Below are 15,666 nucleotides of genomic sequence, written 5' to 3'. Positions count from 1 at the left end.
ATGGCTAGCCAGCGACACAATGACAGATTCGGTGAATTCGGTGATATCTCGGTGTCGGAGTGTGGATGAGCGGAAGACACGAAAATCACTGCGCAAGACACTTAATTAGACCACGGCGTGAATTAGCGGCAATAAACTGATGTCATTGTGGCGCTGTTGTCGTAAAGATTGAGGGATTTCCAAAACTGTTAGTACTAGAGATAACACAAAAAGTCACAATTCAACGAGCCAATGACATTACGGTGAGAAAAGCAAAACGCAAACCTCGAGTCTTGACGATTTGGACCAGTCCACGGTTGTGTACTTGAGCCCTGGCCTCAGCCGTCCATACTGATAAGCAGGTGGAGGAGCGTTGTTTTAGATAGCGAGTAATACAAAACAATTCTTCTTGGATTTTAAACAATATTTTTTTTTTTTCCTGGTCCGATTGTCAGCAACCCTAGAGGTGGCAATCTTGTGTTTGTCGCATGCTCTCGTTCAACGCAGCCTGGGCTAACCACCTAGATTGGAGCTGCACGCTCGATTGAACATGTCTCACGTCGTTGATTATTGAAGCTATCGTAGCCGACACGTGGTGGGGAGTATGAGATCCTACGATCTTCGGCCTTTCTCAAATCACAATTACGTTTTACCCTTTCTGAGATCTGAGATCTGAAAAATCTTACCTGCCATGCGACTACGGAGCGGCTCAGATTCCCCATGGCTGCATTGCTGAACCATTCAATTGACCATCTCTTTTCCACCCACTTAAACTCCCCTCCATGGTAGCCACCCCCTCTCGCATCTCAGTAAGCCATTGCCACTTTGCCCCAACCCCCTCCACACCCCCCAATTCCCTAAAAACCCAAATTTCAATGCGCCTTCTGGACGATCCTGACTTATGTTCCGAGAACCTACCTGCAAAGGGAAGACGGAATACGTCAAGGAGGGGCACTCGGCCTCACCGATGAGGGAGGGGCCTGGAGCCTTGTCGGAGTCAAGTCCGAACGGTAGCATTGTAGCCAGTGATGTCAGCGGGGCAACCGGTGAGGCCGGGCATCAATTTGCAACCAGCCCCGCAGAAGCAGCCAAACAGTTAACTACGAAACGGGCGTGGGAATTTTAAAAACGCTTCCGGAGAAACCACCAACAATGAACACCGCAAGGGGACTACCATCACGAGAGAACAAAAAATACCACCGGTTGTGAGGCCAGCAACAATGGCTGGATCAGGCGGGTCTTGTGCGATCGCGGCCCGGGCCATGTGACTGGGAGTGAGTCAAGACGACTCTGAATCGCACGAGCTCACAGGAGGGCTAGCCGCAAAATGAGGGATTTCAACGTTGGGCGTCACAAGACGGTTTTAAACGATCCAACGGGATGATTCATTTTTATGGGCATGAATGGGCAGTGCCCTCGGATAAGCGGAAGCTCGGCGCCGGGCATCGGTTTTTCTCTGGTTCGTTGCCAGGCATGTCGCCAAATCGCTTGTGCTTGGGTGGTGGTGCCGGGCTGTGTGCAGTACGTGTGTCCCGGGCGACCAGAATGTGAAAAGTGGAGCCAAGTGAGAAACTGGGATTGACCGCCCCTCGCCATCGCAGTCAAGTGAAAGACGGTCCACCGACCAGGTTTCGGAGTCAGAACAGGAATATGTCAAATTCTGACTCTGACACCCCTGATCCTGGACCGCTATTGGCTCATTCGGGCCCCTCCGCATATCCGAGGCCCCAGCTTTTGCGCGGTAGGCCTCTGGAAAGTCGCTGCAGGGCGAACGGAGATGCCGAAAGTCTGGGGTAACCTCACCCATTATATAAGGCGGTGAAATTCCCACCTACCGCACCTTTTTTTTCTCCATAGTAACCATGCCTTACACCAAAATTGACGTCAACGAAGAAGAGCGTTTTTTCCAGGACCAGGTCGCTGAGCTCAAGCAGTGGTGGTCTCAGCCCCGTTGGAAGAAGACCAAGCGTATCTATTCTCCAGAGGAGATTGCTGCCAAGAGAGGCTCGTTGAAGATCGAGTACCCATCTTCCCAGCAGGCTAAGAAGATGTACAAGCTCTTGGGTGAACACGACAAGAACGGTACCGCCTCTTTCACCTTTGGTGCCTTGGACCCCATTCACGTGTCCCAGATGGCCAAGTACGTCGACTCCATCTACGTTTCTGGCTGGCAATGTTCCTCCACCGCCTCCACCTCTAACGAGCCATCCCCAGATTTGGCTGACTACCCTTACGACACTGTGCCAAACAAGGTTGAGCACTTGTTCTTCGCTCAGCTTTTCCACGACAGAAAGCAGAGAGCCGAGCGTTTGGGTATGACCAAGGAGGAGAGAGAGAAGACTCCTTACACTGACTTTTTGAGACCAATCATCGCTGACGGTGACACTGGTCACGGTGGTTTGACTGCCATCATCAAGTTGACCAAGCTCTTCATTGAGCGTGGTGCTGCCGGTATCCACATTGAGGACCAGGCCCCAGGTACCAAGAAGTGTGGTCACATGGGTGGTAAGGTCTTGGTCCCAGTCCAGGAGCACATCAACAGATTGGTTGCCATCAGAGCTTCCGCTGATATCTGCGGCTCTGACCTTTTGGCTGTTGCCAGAACCGACTCTGAGGCTGCCACTTTGATCACCTCTACCATTGACCACAGAGACCACTACTTCATTGCCGGTACCACCAACCCAGACTCCCCAGAATTGAGCTCTTTGATGGCTGAGGCTGAGGCTTCTGGTATCTACGGTGACAAGTTGGCCGCCATTGAGACCGAGTGGAACAAGAAGGCCGGTGTCAAGTTGTTCTCTGAGGCTGTCATTGACGCCATCAAGGAGTCCAGCATCTCTGACAAGGACGGTGCCATTGCCAAGTTCACCGCTAAGGTCAACCCATTGTCTGAGACCTCTCACAAGGAGGCCAGAAAGCTTGCCAAGGAGATCTTGGGCAAGGACATTTACTTCAACTGGGACGCTTCCAGAACCAGAGAGGGTTACTACAGATACATTGGTGGTACTCAGTGTGCCGTCATGAGAGGTAGAGCCTTCGCTCCTTACGCTGACTTGATCTGGATGGAGTCGGCTTTGCCAGACTACGCTCAGGCCAAGGAGTTCGCCGACGGTGTCAAGGCCAAGTGGCCCGAGCAGTGGTTGGCCTACAACTTGTCCCCATCTTTCAACTGGAACACCGCCATGAGCGTGTCTGACCAGGAGACCTACATCAAGAGATTGGGTAAGTTGGGTTACGTCTGGCAGTTCATCACCTTGGCTGGTTTGCACACCACCGCCTTGGCTGTGGACTCTTTCTCCAAGAACTACGCCGAGATTGGTATGAAGGCTTACGGCCAGCAGGTCCAGAAGCCCGAGATCGAGGGTGGTGTCGAGGTGGTGAAGCACCAGAAATGGTCTGGTGCCGAGTACATCGACTCCTTGTTGAGAATGGTGTCTGGTGGTGTTACCTCCACTGCTGCCATGGGTGCTGGTGTCACCGAGGAGCAGTTCAAGGAGAAGGCTGGTGGCAAGTTCTAAGTGCCCCTACTAGTTCATATTTTATTACATTGAATATAGCACTGAGTTGTAGAGATATTTTTCACAAGTGAAGTACAAGGTCTTGTGGCCCCTTGCGGCATCGAATGCGGTATGTAGTATGCGATGTATTTCGCAGCCATTATCTCTTCTCATCCTCAGCTCATGGGCTTTGTGGCTCCAGGACTTCGATATAGACGGAAACAGTATGGGAGACGACCACCAAAGCGTGAGTATTCTTTGAGAAGAATCCTTGCTGTTCCTATAGACCGCCTGAAGGTTCGCCGAGCAAGGACATCGAGGCTGCCAAATGAGGCATCGGACTCCATCCTCGAAAGACTACCACACGATATATTATGGGAGATCTTTCTTCTAGCAGGCATATCCAATGGCCTTCCTACGCTGTCCAAGTACTTTAACGAGGTGTTGAGAGCGCCCAAATTGGTCGAAGACGACCTGTCACAGGGATACAACCGATGGCTCTTCCTCAAGGTGCTAGACCATTCTTTGATCCATGATCTTAATGTGAATGTGAAGGATGGGTGGCTAGAGAAGTTCAGCAATGCTGCTGAAGGCTACGACACTTCCGTGGAGCCTGCTCGGTCGATCACTGTTATGCAACTGAGGGAACTTAGCAATGTCTTCAATGAGCCTCATGCCATAGATGTGGACACACTCAACCGCAAGTTCATGAGCGGTGCAGCTTTTGAAATTATCAAGAAACGGTATCCCAGAATTCAAGTCTTGACAGGTGAAGAGATAGCTGCTCAGATCGAGCACCGTGACGCTCTAATATCCTATAGGTACAATGTGTTAGTTGAGGCGCTTAAGAAAGCGAAGGATGTGGACGAAAACACTGATCCCAAGGAGATAATAGATCAGGTAGTGAAAGAGAAAGACCTTGCTGCTCAGGCAGAGTCGATACCTATTCAACTGCTGACTCCATCCTTGATACTACCGACGTCTCTTTATAAGAATTTGAGCCATGAAAAAGCCTTGATGATAAGAAGCTTGGTGGAAACATGCCGGTGTGAGTTTGAAAATGAAGTACCTTATCTCAGAGCCTGCTTCGACCGTCTACCTTATGAACAGTTTCCCGTATACGCTAAGCATGGTGGACGTCAGATGAACTACACTGTTGACGATTTCAAGCTGTACGTTGAGTGTATTGTTAAGGTAGAGAAGTCGTCCGATGGAAAGCAACAGGAAGATGACACTCTACAGTGTCTTTACAGCTTAGCTGAACGTGCACTTGATAATTGTCCCATCAAGGACCATGAAACTCTACAGGAACTAGCTTGGTTAACCCTGGAAGTCCAGCTGCGTATACTACGACAACTTCTTTCGGCCAAGTCGATAGAGTCGCTAGACGACATGTAATGTTAATGAAATGAAACGATAGATTGAACCGTGGATAATTGTAGTTAGTGTCTTGAGCCGAGGGTCTGGGTATCTCAGTCAAAGCAGAGACAACTCTTGCCTACTGTGTCACATAGTTCTAGTGATGTAAATTGTGTATAGACCACTGAATAGCATGCAGCGTTGTGATTACTCCGGACAACGCTCACCGTCAGTGTTCCCGCACTGATAAGCTACCTCTCATTGTTGCTGTGGTTGCTGTTGTTGGTGCTGGTAGGGGTCCGCCATGGGCTGCATCATGGGATTTGGTGTGGGGTTTGCAATCTCATGGAACCATGGGTGCTGCAAGGCCTGTCTGGCCGTGATACGTGCTTCCGGACGCATCTGTAGCAATGATGTCAATAGGTTTAATCCCATGGGATCCAAGTTAGGCACAATCAAGCGCAAGTCTTGAGGCACAAATATCTGCCAATTGTTTTTGAAATTTGGGTATTGAGAGACGCCTGGCCATGTTCTCTCGTTCGGCGTGCCCATCAAGCGGAAGATTTTGTTGAGCTGGTCATCATTAGCGGTTCCTGGGAAGAGTGGCTTACCAGTGCACATCTCGGCAAAGATACAGCCGGCTGACCAGATATCGATGGAAGTGGTGTAGGCTCTTGATCCCAACAACACGTCAGGTGCTCTATACCACAAAGTGACGACCTCGTTCGAGAAGGTGTTGAAAGGAATACCAAACGCACGGGCCAAGCCAAAGTCACCAATCTTCAATTCACCCTTCTGGTTGATCAAAAGATTCTGTGGCTTCAAGTCACGATGCAAGACGGAGTTGTCATGGCAGAACATAATGCCCTTAAGCAATTGAAACATGAACAGCTTCACAATTTTCAAGTCCAAAGCTCCGTTCGTGCCGTGAGTCTCCATGTACTTTTTCAAGTCTTTGTCCATATATTCGAACACAAGGGTCAACTTGTTCTCGGTGTGGATGACATCGTACAAAGTCACAATATTTTCATACTCCAATTCTTTCATCAAGGAGATCTCACGAATAGCTGTCGAGGGGGTACCTTCTTCAGAATCCAAACTAATTTCCTTGAGAGCCACTAGAGCCCCAGTGGCCCTGTTTCTACCTTTGTACACGGTAGCGTAGGTACCTTCACCAAGCTTCTCGAGCTGCTGAAATCTGCGGTTAGTTGATTCGACTTCCTTTCAAATTTTCTTACATACTGAGACGAGGACCCTGTCATAATGGTGAAGATTTAATCAAGGCGCGTTGGCGATAATAAGTTGTAGTAGGTTGAAACGTGCAGGAAACAGAGATAGCTTTATATAGATCTGAAGGAGTTGTAGGTTTGGTTAGGTCGCCAGCTCCATTAAACCTCTTTTAATTCGACCAACCTCGATTGATTTCACTGTTGACTGCAAATTTCATTTGAATATTGGTTTTACACCTCTATATATAGATCTGTCGATGGATTTCGGTCGTTGCTACGTAAATCAAGACATAGCCATTCAAATGGAAGAAAAAGTATCTGCTTGTATTCGACTCATTTAAAAATAGACAGGAAGCTAAAAGTAGCTCAAAATCTCTTGTTTTTGATTTTTGGAGACACTTTCATTTTTCTCACTTTTGTAGCTACTTGCAGATTGTACGAAATATTGCATAATTCGCAGCCATTTCTGGAGATTCTAACATTTCAAGTTCACCATCTTTCAAAATTACAAATTAATATTACATCAGCTCATTAATTCCGATATACACTCTAGTGATTCTTGGGGTTTTTCTTCATAAGTGCCATGGAGTTTTCGACCCAGCCTTCTGCACCGCCCTCTGTAGCGAGTATGTCTATAACTTTCATTTCAGTGATGTCCTCAGCCTCTTCAGCAAAGGCTTCTTGCTTTTTGATACCGATGATGGCGGCATTTCTCGTGCTGGGTATTCTCAAAATCTCTTTTTCGACGTTCCATCCCATTTTATTCGCCAAGTCTTCGACATGATCTACCAAAGCACCATAAGTAGACACGTTCTGTGGAGGTAACTTGGCCTTTGTGACAGGGTCGAAATTTGGTCTAGGATTGTACCTGATTTTAGCTCCACTGAGAGCATGGGAACAGCAAGGGATGACGACGAAAGGCAAGTTGAAGAGTGGCATCCAACAGGTGAGCTCGTCAGAGTGATTTCCTATAAGGAATGTGTTTGAAGGGAAGTCCTCTGTCGTGCAAACCTTGGATGATTCGAGAAGATTAGCTGATGAGTAGTATTTCATTAGCGGCACCTGCTTGGGATGAGGCAGATCAGCCTCAGGAACCTGGAATAGACGGCCATTGTTTGTGATGTGAGGCGCCATCTTGGCTACAGCGGGATGAGGCTTAAGAAGGACACCAGGAATGATGATTTGTTCAGAAAGGCATTTTTGAACTTCCGCTGGATACGTTTTCCATGATTTGCGTGCTCGAGCGTCTATTCCTCTTCCCTTGTAGCCCTCCAGGGTTAAGATATGCACAAGTAGCCCGTTGCCACAACCCAAATCGCAGAATTGGAAGTCCCCGCCTGGAAATCTATCGTTCCAAAGCTCTATGAGGAATGCAGCGACCGCTAAATCTTCAAAAACATGCTTCTTGGGATCTGTGCTCTCACACCAGTTTGCAACCAACTCTCCCAGATATTTCTTTTTCAAGGATATGTAGCGATTCTGGAAAGCAACTCGTGGCACAACAAGGTCATGCTTGACTCTCTTTTCGTATCCCAGCTTGGCTCCCGAGGAGTGTTTAGCTGACGTCTGGAGAAGTCTCAATGCTATTCTGAATGGTCGTTCTGCGAGGTCCATTGCCCTCATGTTGACGCCGTCAAATGGAACATAGTGGATCAGAAGCTTACCTTCGTGGAAAAGTATACCAACAGCCACGACGGGTGGTAGATAAAATGGAACCTCTTCAATATGCTGTATGTGGGGGATGTACACCACCAAGATGGACTTGGACAGGTCGCTCTGGAGCACCAAGCAAGTCTGATTGATGATATGGTCTTTGTAGGGGTTTCTTGGAATCATGCGGCGAATAACATTGTAGCTGTCTAAGAGCTTGACTTTCAGACCTTCTAGTGGTACTGTTCGAAGCTTCACATCATCAAGGTCTCTATGGAGTAGCTCTTGCTCGGACTCTTCGGAGTTGAAAGCAGGTAAATCTGGGTTGTAGTTTTTCGTTTCTAGGAGTTCTCCAGTCTCATTGTAACTGTTCTCTTCGAGAACATCAGCTCTCATGATCACGGTGGAGTTGATATTGGGTTCTCTTATAAGATTGCTCATAGCTGTGTTGAAATGCAGAGCCTCGAAGTCCACAGGCTCCTCATAGATCGGAATCCATGAGTCTCCTAGGATAGACTCTTCCGATATGAGGGCCGTGGGGTCCTGTTTTTTTGTCATGGAGTTCGTGATGCTAGATTATGGCTGCAACATTTTTCGCGATGGATACAAGCACAACTACCAAAGTTACCGTAATTCATTACAAATCTATGAAGTATGCGTCGCTGACATCCAGAAGCTTATGCTTCTTGTAGCAATAGTGACATTTAAAGACCTCGGATCCGCCTCGGGAAAGGTGTTTCACACTGTCTTTTAAAGCCAAATGCCTGCAATGATTGAAAACCACTACCGGGTTACTCATAGGAACCAATTTCTGCGAGGGTGATACAAGGGTGAACTTTCTCTTTGGGTCCATCACGTCTTCTTCCGAGATCTTTGCAACTGTGCTTAGTGGCACCAATTGCTCCTTTGACACTGGACAAATGAAAATGGGGTGATAATTGAACAAGAACCGGTTGGTGTCCGGCAATTGGAAGGGAAGGTCCTGCTTGAATAATTGAGTGATAGAGGAGTCATCCTTCTCACCATTGACAGCACCCAGACGGCTACCACGTCCGAGTTTGCGCTGAAGGTTATTATACTTGTAGAAGTTGGGGATGTTGATGAAACCTGCCAAAAGACTCTGGAATAACGACAGCTCACTCGAAAGCTGCATTGACGCACAGAATTCCGAGATAAACTTGTTGGACAAGTTTTCAAATAGCAGATGATTGTCATGGAGCAGGTCAAAGCAACTGAGGATCTCGCTTACGAATTCAACCTCCCGACTATGGCTCTTGTTCCTCGAGCCATACAGTAGGAATGCCTGAATGATATTCTCTTTGAGATGACTCTGATCCTCGCCATCGTCGTCATCCACTCTCTTGAAAAGCATTAATGTCATGATTGGAGCAATCTCATTGAGAAAGTCTTTGAAGTAGCGTGGGAAATGCTGTTTCGCATACGTGTAAGCGGCCAACGCAGAGTCGATTTGAGGCAGCAGCTTGTCCTCTGTAAGTCCCGCTAGAAGCAAGGCAAACTGTAGAACATGGAACTTGAAGGATATGTCATCACTGTGCAACAGAATTTTGCGGCTTTCCTGTTCCTCGAACCACTTGAGCACTTCGGTGAGGTCATGACGTTCTCTAATGTCCTCCACCATCTTCCGTAGCTTTCTGAAGTTATCTAGCTGACTGGTTTCGAGTTCAGCTTCACCAATCTCTTGTAAAAGCAGCTCTACTGCGTCCCTCTGACCAATCTTGAGCAAATGCAATATGATGGACTTTATCAAGTGCTGTCTGTTGTCCAGCTTTAGAATTGCCGCAGGATCACTATCAGAAAGCTCTTCTCTTTCTTGCTTCGTCACCTCCTTCACCGGGAAGGAGTTCAAGACTAGTGGGAATGGGTATGCATTGTCCAAGTCAACTCGGTACTTATGACTATTGACGATATTCTTGTTGAACTTGTTAATTTGGGAATTGTAAGTTTTCAAGTTGGTAATTGAGTTTTTGTACCATTTCAGGGTTGCCGTATCGACCTTTGTAGCGAACAGCAGAGCACTTTGATCTAGGTCGGGCTCATTTTCAAGTGTGGATTCCATATCTCGGAGTTGGCCAAGAATGTCTTCGGACTCCGATAGAAGCGAGTCAAGACTCGTCCTACCAGCAGAGTCAATGAGGTCGACCTCCTTGTTTAAATTGTCCAAGAGCTGAGTCATGGTTGCTTCTCAGAGGAGGAAGGCGATAAGGTGGTGGCTACCCCAGGGAGTCTAGGTAGGGTGATGCGTGCAGGAGGTCCCGACTTGGGCTAGCTATTATACGGGCAAAAAGTACTATGTGGCAGATTTCGAAGAGGTGAAATTCATTAAGACTATTTTTATTAGGCAATTGTTTGTAGGCTCAGCCAGGAGCCATTCTAGTCCCTCGCTATTCTACAGGCGGATGTTGCCTGCTGCAGTACGAGGCAGAACGAATTTGACGGTGTGGTCGAGAGGCGTAACCTGGAGCATTTATGCTCTCTTTTGAAAGTTTCGGAATTGTAGGATTGTCTCGAGTCGAGTATGGCATTCGGTTGTTCGGCCAATCTCAGGAGGGCGAGTGGGCCCACCCAAAAATGACATTCACATTTCGAACTAGGCCTCGAATTTCAATGTCATTGACCTGGAAAGCCGTTTAAACTGTGGTATTGTCATCAGCCGACAAGTGTCATCTGCACCCTGGATCACATCACTTTATATGTCCAAGTAGTCGGCCTTCACTAGAAGCTCAAGAGCTAGATGGGTGGGTATCTTGAACTCAGGAATCTCGCCCAGCTCCTCCTGGTCCTTATATTTGTAGTGATAGTGCAAGTAATTCACCACCACGTCGAGGATCTCGCCATCCATGTCCAAGTTAATCTTGCCGGTCTGACCCTCTTCAAACTCCTCCATATTTCGAAGCACCGAGGAAATCAGCGCCACGTCTTTCATCAAGATGAACTTGTGGTTATCAGAGGAAACAAGCGTTATATAGCTTGTGGAGGCGTCCGGTTGGGCCATGATGAAAGTAAGGGCAAGTATGGATCTTGATTTCGCGGTGAGCAGAGCTACTTAGCACAGGAAGAGCCACACAGAGGGATGGTAATTGGTGCACTAAAAGCTGAAAAGTTTGTTATAGGTCAGATCTGGATGTATCAGTAGGTCAAATTACTTTTGAATTTTGGGCTCAAGCAGATGCCATCGTTGAAGTCGTGTATAACTTGTATCGTTCCCATTGGCAGATGAGAATTTTCGAAGGGCTTTGTAAGTGCAAACCTTCAAAATCTTCCTAAAAAGAATCAGCTCATGCTCGATGAATGGGAGTAAGCAATTGACCTCTTCTTCTTTTTAAACTATTGATAATGTGGCACTGACGTAAACCAACTAGAAGTCATTGCGCCCAAATCAGCTGTTCATCTTCCGAAACTGATTTTTCGAAACCATTGTAACATTTTTGTTCAGGATTTTCCAACGAATTTATGAAGGCAAACTTCGGAGTCAATCACGGTATACCTAACTCTCGATCGCTCCCCATTTGTAGTACTTCTAGTTTCGCAGCCATATTTATCTACACGAACTGCACTGATAACTCACCTTCCTTACATCCACACAGCCAATGCTAACGAATCCAAGTCTTTCATGGCAGAAACTCCATGACGTATACTATAGCATCAGGACATGCTACGACTCCTTGAATTGGTCTATTGAGAACCTCTTCTCCAATTACCGGGTGGCCCTTTCAACATACACCACCTTGATAGCATTAGCCTCAAGACAAGCCCAATACCCAAACGTGATCGATGTGTACTCAATTAGCGGGAATAAGTTGTGGTCTGTGATATTCAACTCCACACCACAAGAGCACATTGTCGATTTCACGTTTTATAACGAGGACTTGCTTGTGGTGCTCAGCAGCGGCAAATACAGACTCTACACGGACTTCCAAGGAACATTCAACGAGTTTTCTTACAAAGAAGGCCTTTTGAGCTTGAGCGGACAAGAGGATGAGGCTAGCAAAAAATACGTTATCACCAACCTCGAGAATGATGAAACCGAGGAAGCATTTGATGTTATTGAAGCACAGGTCTGGGGCAATTGCCTCGTGCTTCGGCATAAAAACAGGATTACACTCTCCAATTTGGAGACATACCAGAACTTCGATCTTTCACTTAATCAATTTGACTTGATGCTGGTGAATTGCATCGCTCTTCTCTCGGCCCGTGAGCTGATTATCGAGTTTCTCCTAAGCTACTCGAACACTATTTATATCGTGAAACTAGATTTGACTTTGCAGACTGCAAGCTTTGATGATCAAAAGCTTACTGATGGACCGTTCTCGAGAATATCAGTGTCACATAACGGCTCTCTCATCTCGATATTCAATGAGAAATCTTCCAAAATATTCGTTGTTCGAAAACTGTTCGACAAAGTTTTGCTAGAATACGATACGTCTAATGAATCAAGTACTCCCTACATGATTGAGTGGGCTGGTAACGATGCCATCATTTTGTCCTTGCGAGACGAGATCAAGTTGATTGGGCCAGACCAGATATCCATTTCATTCTTTTACGACATTGTTGATCAAGAGGACTTTGATCTCGATCAATTGCTCCGAGAAAGCCCAGAATCAGACCTTTCATTCACTATTCCAATAATCAAGTCCGAACCAGATGGACTCCGCATCATAACTTCGAATAAGGTGGAGTTCCTCACTCGAGTACCTCAATCATCGATCGATATACACCTGGTTGGATCTACCCATCCGTCATTAATACTATTGGATTGTGTGTCCAAACTCAGGGAACAGTCACTGAAAGCAGATACAAACATATCACTTCTCAAGAGTGAAAAATCCCTCAGAGAGGCTATGTCAGGGTGTTTGGACGCTGTATTACACGAATTTGATCCCCAATGGCAGAAAACAATTTTAAAGGCCGTCTCATTTGGCAAGATTTATGACAATGATTACTTCAACGCCGAAGAATACCTCAGAGTTGTCAATATCATTAAAGTGCTTGACCAAATCCGGTCCGCAGAGTTTGGTCTATTCTTGACATACGAGGTCGTGACTATAGTGGGCTGGGAAACTGTGATCCGAATGCTTTTGACAAGACAAGAGCATCTCTTAGCTCTCAAGATCATCGGTTTGGTACAGCTCCCTGATCTCACAAATTTGGTGTATTCGCATTGGTGTTGTTCCAAAATCAGGAAGGAGCTCAATCTCTCAGACTATGAACTCTTCAAAATTGTGGCAAAAAAACTAATATCGTTGGAAAAATTCACGCCAGGCGACATGAAGAGGAATCATATTTCTGTGCTTGATATCTCTAATGTTGCTTACCAAGAGGGAAGAGTTGATTTGTGCAAGCTTCTCATCAATCTTGAGCCCTCAATGTTGGCTAAGATGAAGGAGTACTTGATGATCGAAGAAACAGAGCTTGCTCTTGTAAAGACTTTTCAAGCAGGTGATCTCGATCTCTGTCGTCTTTTACTCCTCCACCTTCAGAATACTCTTCCGAAGCTTCAACTCTTCAAGCTTTTGAGTCAAAACGAACAAAGTGGTCTTTTCAAAGACACGTCAGCAAGACAACTTCTCAAGGATGAAGAAATTAAGGTGATATTGCAAGACAACTTATTCATAAGCGGTGACTTGATCGGGAACTTCTGGGTTCAAAACATCGCAAAATACAACGCTTCTCTTGTCGATTCCTACTACAAGAACGAGAGCAAATCGCTGGAAAGAAATTTGGCCAAGGTCAAGAAGTTTTTGAAAGAAAACGACGTCTCGGACAACAGCAACTACGAGGAAATTTTCCAAGTTCATAAGCAAAAACTTCACGGGTTGTTGAACAATCTGAAGTACACTAAGCTCATTCAAAGGGAACTAGCAATCCTAGAACTCAAGAAAAAACTCTCTGAGATGTACCAAACAACATTTTTTGGAGTCAAATCACTCACAGATATACTTGTGAAATTAATCAAAATGCATCAGATAAAAACTGCGGCTAAGATCGTCAAGGATCAAAAGTTACCACAAGAAAAACTTTGGCATTTGGTGCTTGAGGTGTATTCCAAAATGGGGGAGTTTGAACGTCTACATAAGTTTATTACCACGAATAGCAGTGGCAGTAAGCTAAAGTCCCCAATTGGAATGACAGTCATAGCTCAAACTTGCATCAACTATGGGGCTCCGAAAGCCTACATCTCGGTGTACATTGGTGCCATTAGTGATTCTACCTATCCGAGAGTAGTCGATCTATTCCTTCAGATTGGTGAATTCAAGTTGGCAGCCGAGGAGGCTTTTAACAATAAAGATGCCGATATGTTACGAGGTATCTTGAAAAGAGCCCGGGGCTCAAACGAGGATACCATTTCTGTGATCAAAAGCTACATCTCGCGTATTTAGATTACCCAATGTTCCAATATATTACTCCGGGTCGCTCTCGAAGCGACCATTTCTAACCTTACCACATTTAATACCCTCTTCGCCCGTCAACCACCTTGGGATGGTCCTTGGGTCGACGACAGCCAAATCCTCTTCAAATGCATTAGCGGCCAACTCATGAAGTCCCGCGAAGACGTCAGCACCAATAAGTTTCATAGTAACCAGTGACGGCTCGTCATCATTTTCTTTTACTCGCTCGTTCAATTCAAACTGAACAAACCTTACCGGGGCGATGGATGCAAACTCGTTCTCTGATTGTATCTCCAGCTGTCCATTGGATACTTTTGCTTTCTTAAGCGGCCTAACATCATCATAGAGTCTTGTAGACTTGAGAGTTCCTTCTGGGGTACCCTTAAAGCGAATATTCGCAAGCTTTCTGAAACGATCTTCCTTGGAGACTGCAGTCTCTTTTTTCGCCTTGTGATCTAGCTGCTTGGAGATACTTGCGAGAGGAGAACAGTCTACCGTTCCGTCTGCGTAGGGCGTCCATGCACCCAAACTGTTGCCGAATCTAGAACAGCCTTTCAAGATATGTATGGCCTCGAGGGACCTGACAGCTTTCTGATTTGACGGAGTTGTTAAGCGATGTTGATCACGGCGATTGTGGGAGAGGCAGTTTTCCACCACCGTGAGAATTACTTGCGAAACAAGGTCAGCTCCAGGCGAATGTATAAGATGTGGCGAATTGGAAGGAAATGCCAAAATGTATGGTTTATGCGACGTTATATGTGGATGCTGTGTTCTGGATTGCTTTCTTCCACGACTTGGTTGGGGCATTAAGTCAAAGACTTGGACACGAACTAGTATGAGGGGCAATTTCGGGTGCTTGCAAACGTAGATGTACGACATGAAAAGCTTACTCAATTCTGCTGCCAAGGCGTCGAGAAAGATGGAAGGATCAAGTGATAAAGGAATCTCCTCATTTTCGACATTCCTGACAGTTGACAGGTTCCACAAAAAGGCACTGGAATTATCGACAATTAGCTGACAGTCGACTTGAGCTAACTGAAGAAGATTTAGACCCCGGCTCCAGTACTCATATAAGATTTTATCAATGATCTTGGCTTTAGTCCATTTCTTTTCATTCTCTTTCATTTCGGCCGCATCATTCCGTGCCATTCGGTTGAGCTCTACCTGGCTATGGGACGCATTCTCCTTATCTAGTTGGGGTTGAGTGTTTTTGAGTCGAGGCCAAAGCAGCATTAGCGCTATGAGACTCTGTTTTTGTAGTCTGTTAAGAACCGCCGTAAGCACATCTTTGGAAAGGACCGGAACGTACGTGTTCGGTAGCACGTTCTTGTGCTTTGTCCGTGTCATGGATTCGAATAGGATTGATCTGATCTCTAATGTTTGTATTTTGGTTACACATTTACACCCGTACACCACGACAGTTGAGAGTAAGAAATGCTTCCTAAAAGTGTAGTTTGAGCTATTTTAAAATCGAAGAAAGAATTGAAGCTTTTGAAAGTATACCACGAAGAAGGATGGGGAGCATATCAGACAATTTTTCTTTCC

At 46.1% G+C, this 15,666-nt stretch overlaps 8 protein-coding genes across 8 annotated transcripts; 3 read left to right on the top strand and 5 right to left on the bottom strand.

The window, feature by feature from the left end:
* Positions 1–1,841: 1,841 nt before the first annotated feature.
* ICL1 (isocitrate lyase 1) lies at positions 1,842–3,497 on the top strand (the record flags this gene model as incomplete). The annotated part of the gene is made up of 1 exon (XM_024855672.1): positions 1,842–3,497. The coding sequence occupies one exon, from the start codon at positions 1,842–1,844 to the stop codon at positions 3,495–3,497; it is 1,656 nt and encodes a 551-aa protein (XP_024715271.1).
* Positions 3,498–3,659: 162 nt separating this feature from the next.
* Positions 3,660–4,874, top strand: C7M61_000218 (uncharacterized protein; the record flags this gene model as incomplete). Its single annotated transcript, XM_024855671.1, has 1 exon — positions 3,660–4,874. The coding sequence occupies one exon, from the start codon at positions 3,660–3,662 to the stop codon at positions 4,872–4,874; it is 1,215 nt and encodes a 404-aa protein (XP_024715270.1).
* A 219-nt stretch (positions 4,875–5,093) lies between these two features.
* On the bottom strand, positions 5,094–6,097 carry PHO85 (cyclin-dependent serine/threonine-protein kinase; the record flags this gene model as incomplete). The annotated part of the gene is made up of 2 exons (XM_024855670.1): positions 5,094–6,026; positions 6,074–6,097. The coding sequence occupies 2 exons, from the start codon at positions 6,095–6,097 to the stop codon at positions 5,094–5,096; spliced, it is 957 nt and encodes a 318-aa protein (XP_024715269.1).
* Positions 6,098–6,613: 516 nt separating this feature from the next.
* On the bottom strand, positions 6,614–8,272 carry C7M61_000216 (tRNA (uracil) methyltransferase; the record flags this gene model as incomplete). Its single annotated transcript, XM_024855669.1, has 1 exon — positions 6,614–8,272. One exon carries the CDS (start codon positions 8,270–8,272, stop codon positions 6,614–6,616), a length of 1,659 nt encoding a protein of 552 aa, XP_024715268.1.
* A 79-nt stretch (positions 8,273–8,351) lies between these two features.
* On the bottom strand, positions 8,352–9,908 carry C7M61_000215 (ubiquitin-protein ligase; the record flags this gene model as incomplete). The annotated part of the gene is made up of 1 exon (XM_024855668.1): positions 8,352–9,908. The coding sequence occupies one exon, from the start codon at positions 9,906–9,908 to the stop codon at positions 8,352–8,354; it is 1,557 nt and encodes a 518-aa protein (XP_024715267.1).
* Positions 9,909–10,421: 513 nt separating this feature from the next.
* On the bottom strand, positions 10,422–10,727 carry ELC1 (elongin C; the record flags this gene model as incomplete). The annotated part of the gene is made up of 1 exon (XM_024855667.1): positions 10,422–10,727. One exon carries the CDS (start codon positions 10,725–10,727, stop codon positions 10,422–10,424), a length of 306 nt encoding a protein of 101 aa, XP_024715266.1.
* Positions 10,728–11,322: 595 nt separating this feature from the next.
* Positions 11,323–14,112, top strand: VPS16 (tethering complex subunit; the record flags this gene model as incomplete). Its single annotated transcript, XM_024855666.1, has 1 exon — positions 11,323–14,112. The coding sequence occupies one exon, from the start codon at positions 11,323–11,325 to the stop codon at positions 14,110–14,112; it is 2,790 nt and encodes a 929-aa protein (XP_024715265.1).
* A 21-nt stretch (positions 14,113–14,133) lies between these two features.
* Positions 14,134–15,468, bottom strand: CHL4 (Chl4p; the record flags this gene model as incomplete). Its single annotated transcript, XM_024855665.1, has 1 exon — positions 14,134–15,468. The coding sequence occupies one exon, from the start codon at positions 15,466–15,468 to the stop codon at positions 14,134–14,136; it is 1,335 nt and encodes a 444-aa protein (XP_024715264.1).
* Between the last annotated feature and the right edge of the window lie 198 nt (positions 15,469–15,666).

The sequence above is a fragment of the Candidozyma pseudohaemuli genome (genome assembly GCF_003013735.1).
Source record: "Candidozyma pseudohaemuli strain B12108 chromosome Unknown scaffold00001, whole genome shotgun sequence".
NCBI classification, from domain to species: Eukaryota; Fungi; Ascomycota; class Pichiomycetes; order Serinales; family Metschnikowiaceae; genus Candidozyma; species Candidozyma pseudohaemuli.
The sequence above is the reverse complement of the archived record's forward strand: the minus strand, read 5'-3'. Positions and strand labels throughout refer to the sequence as shown.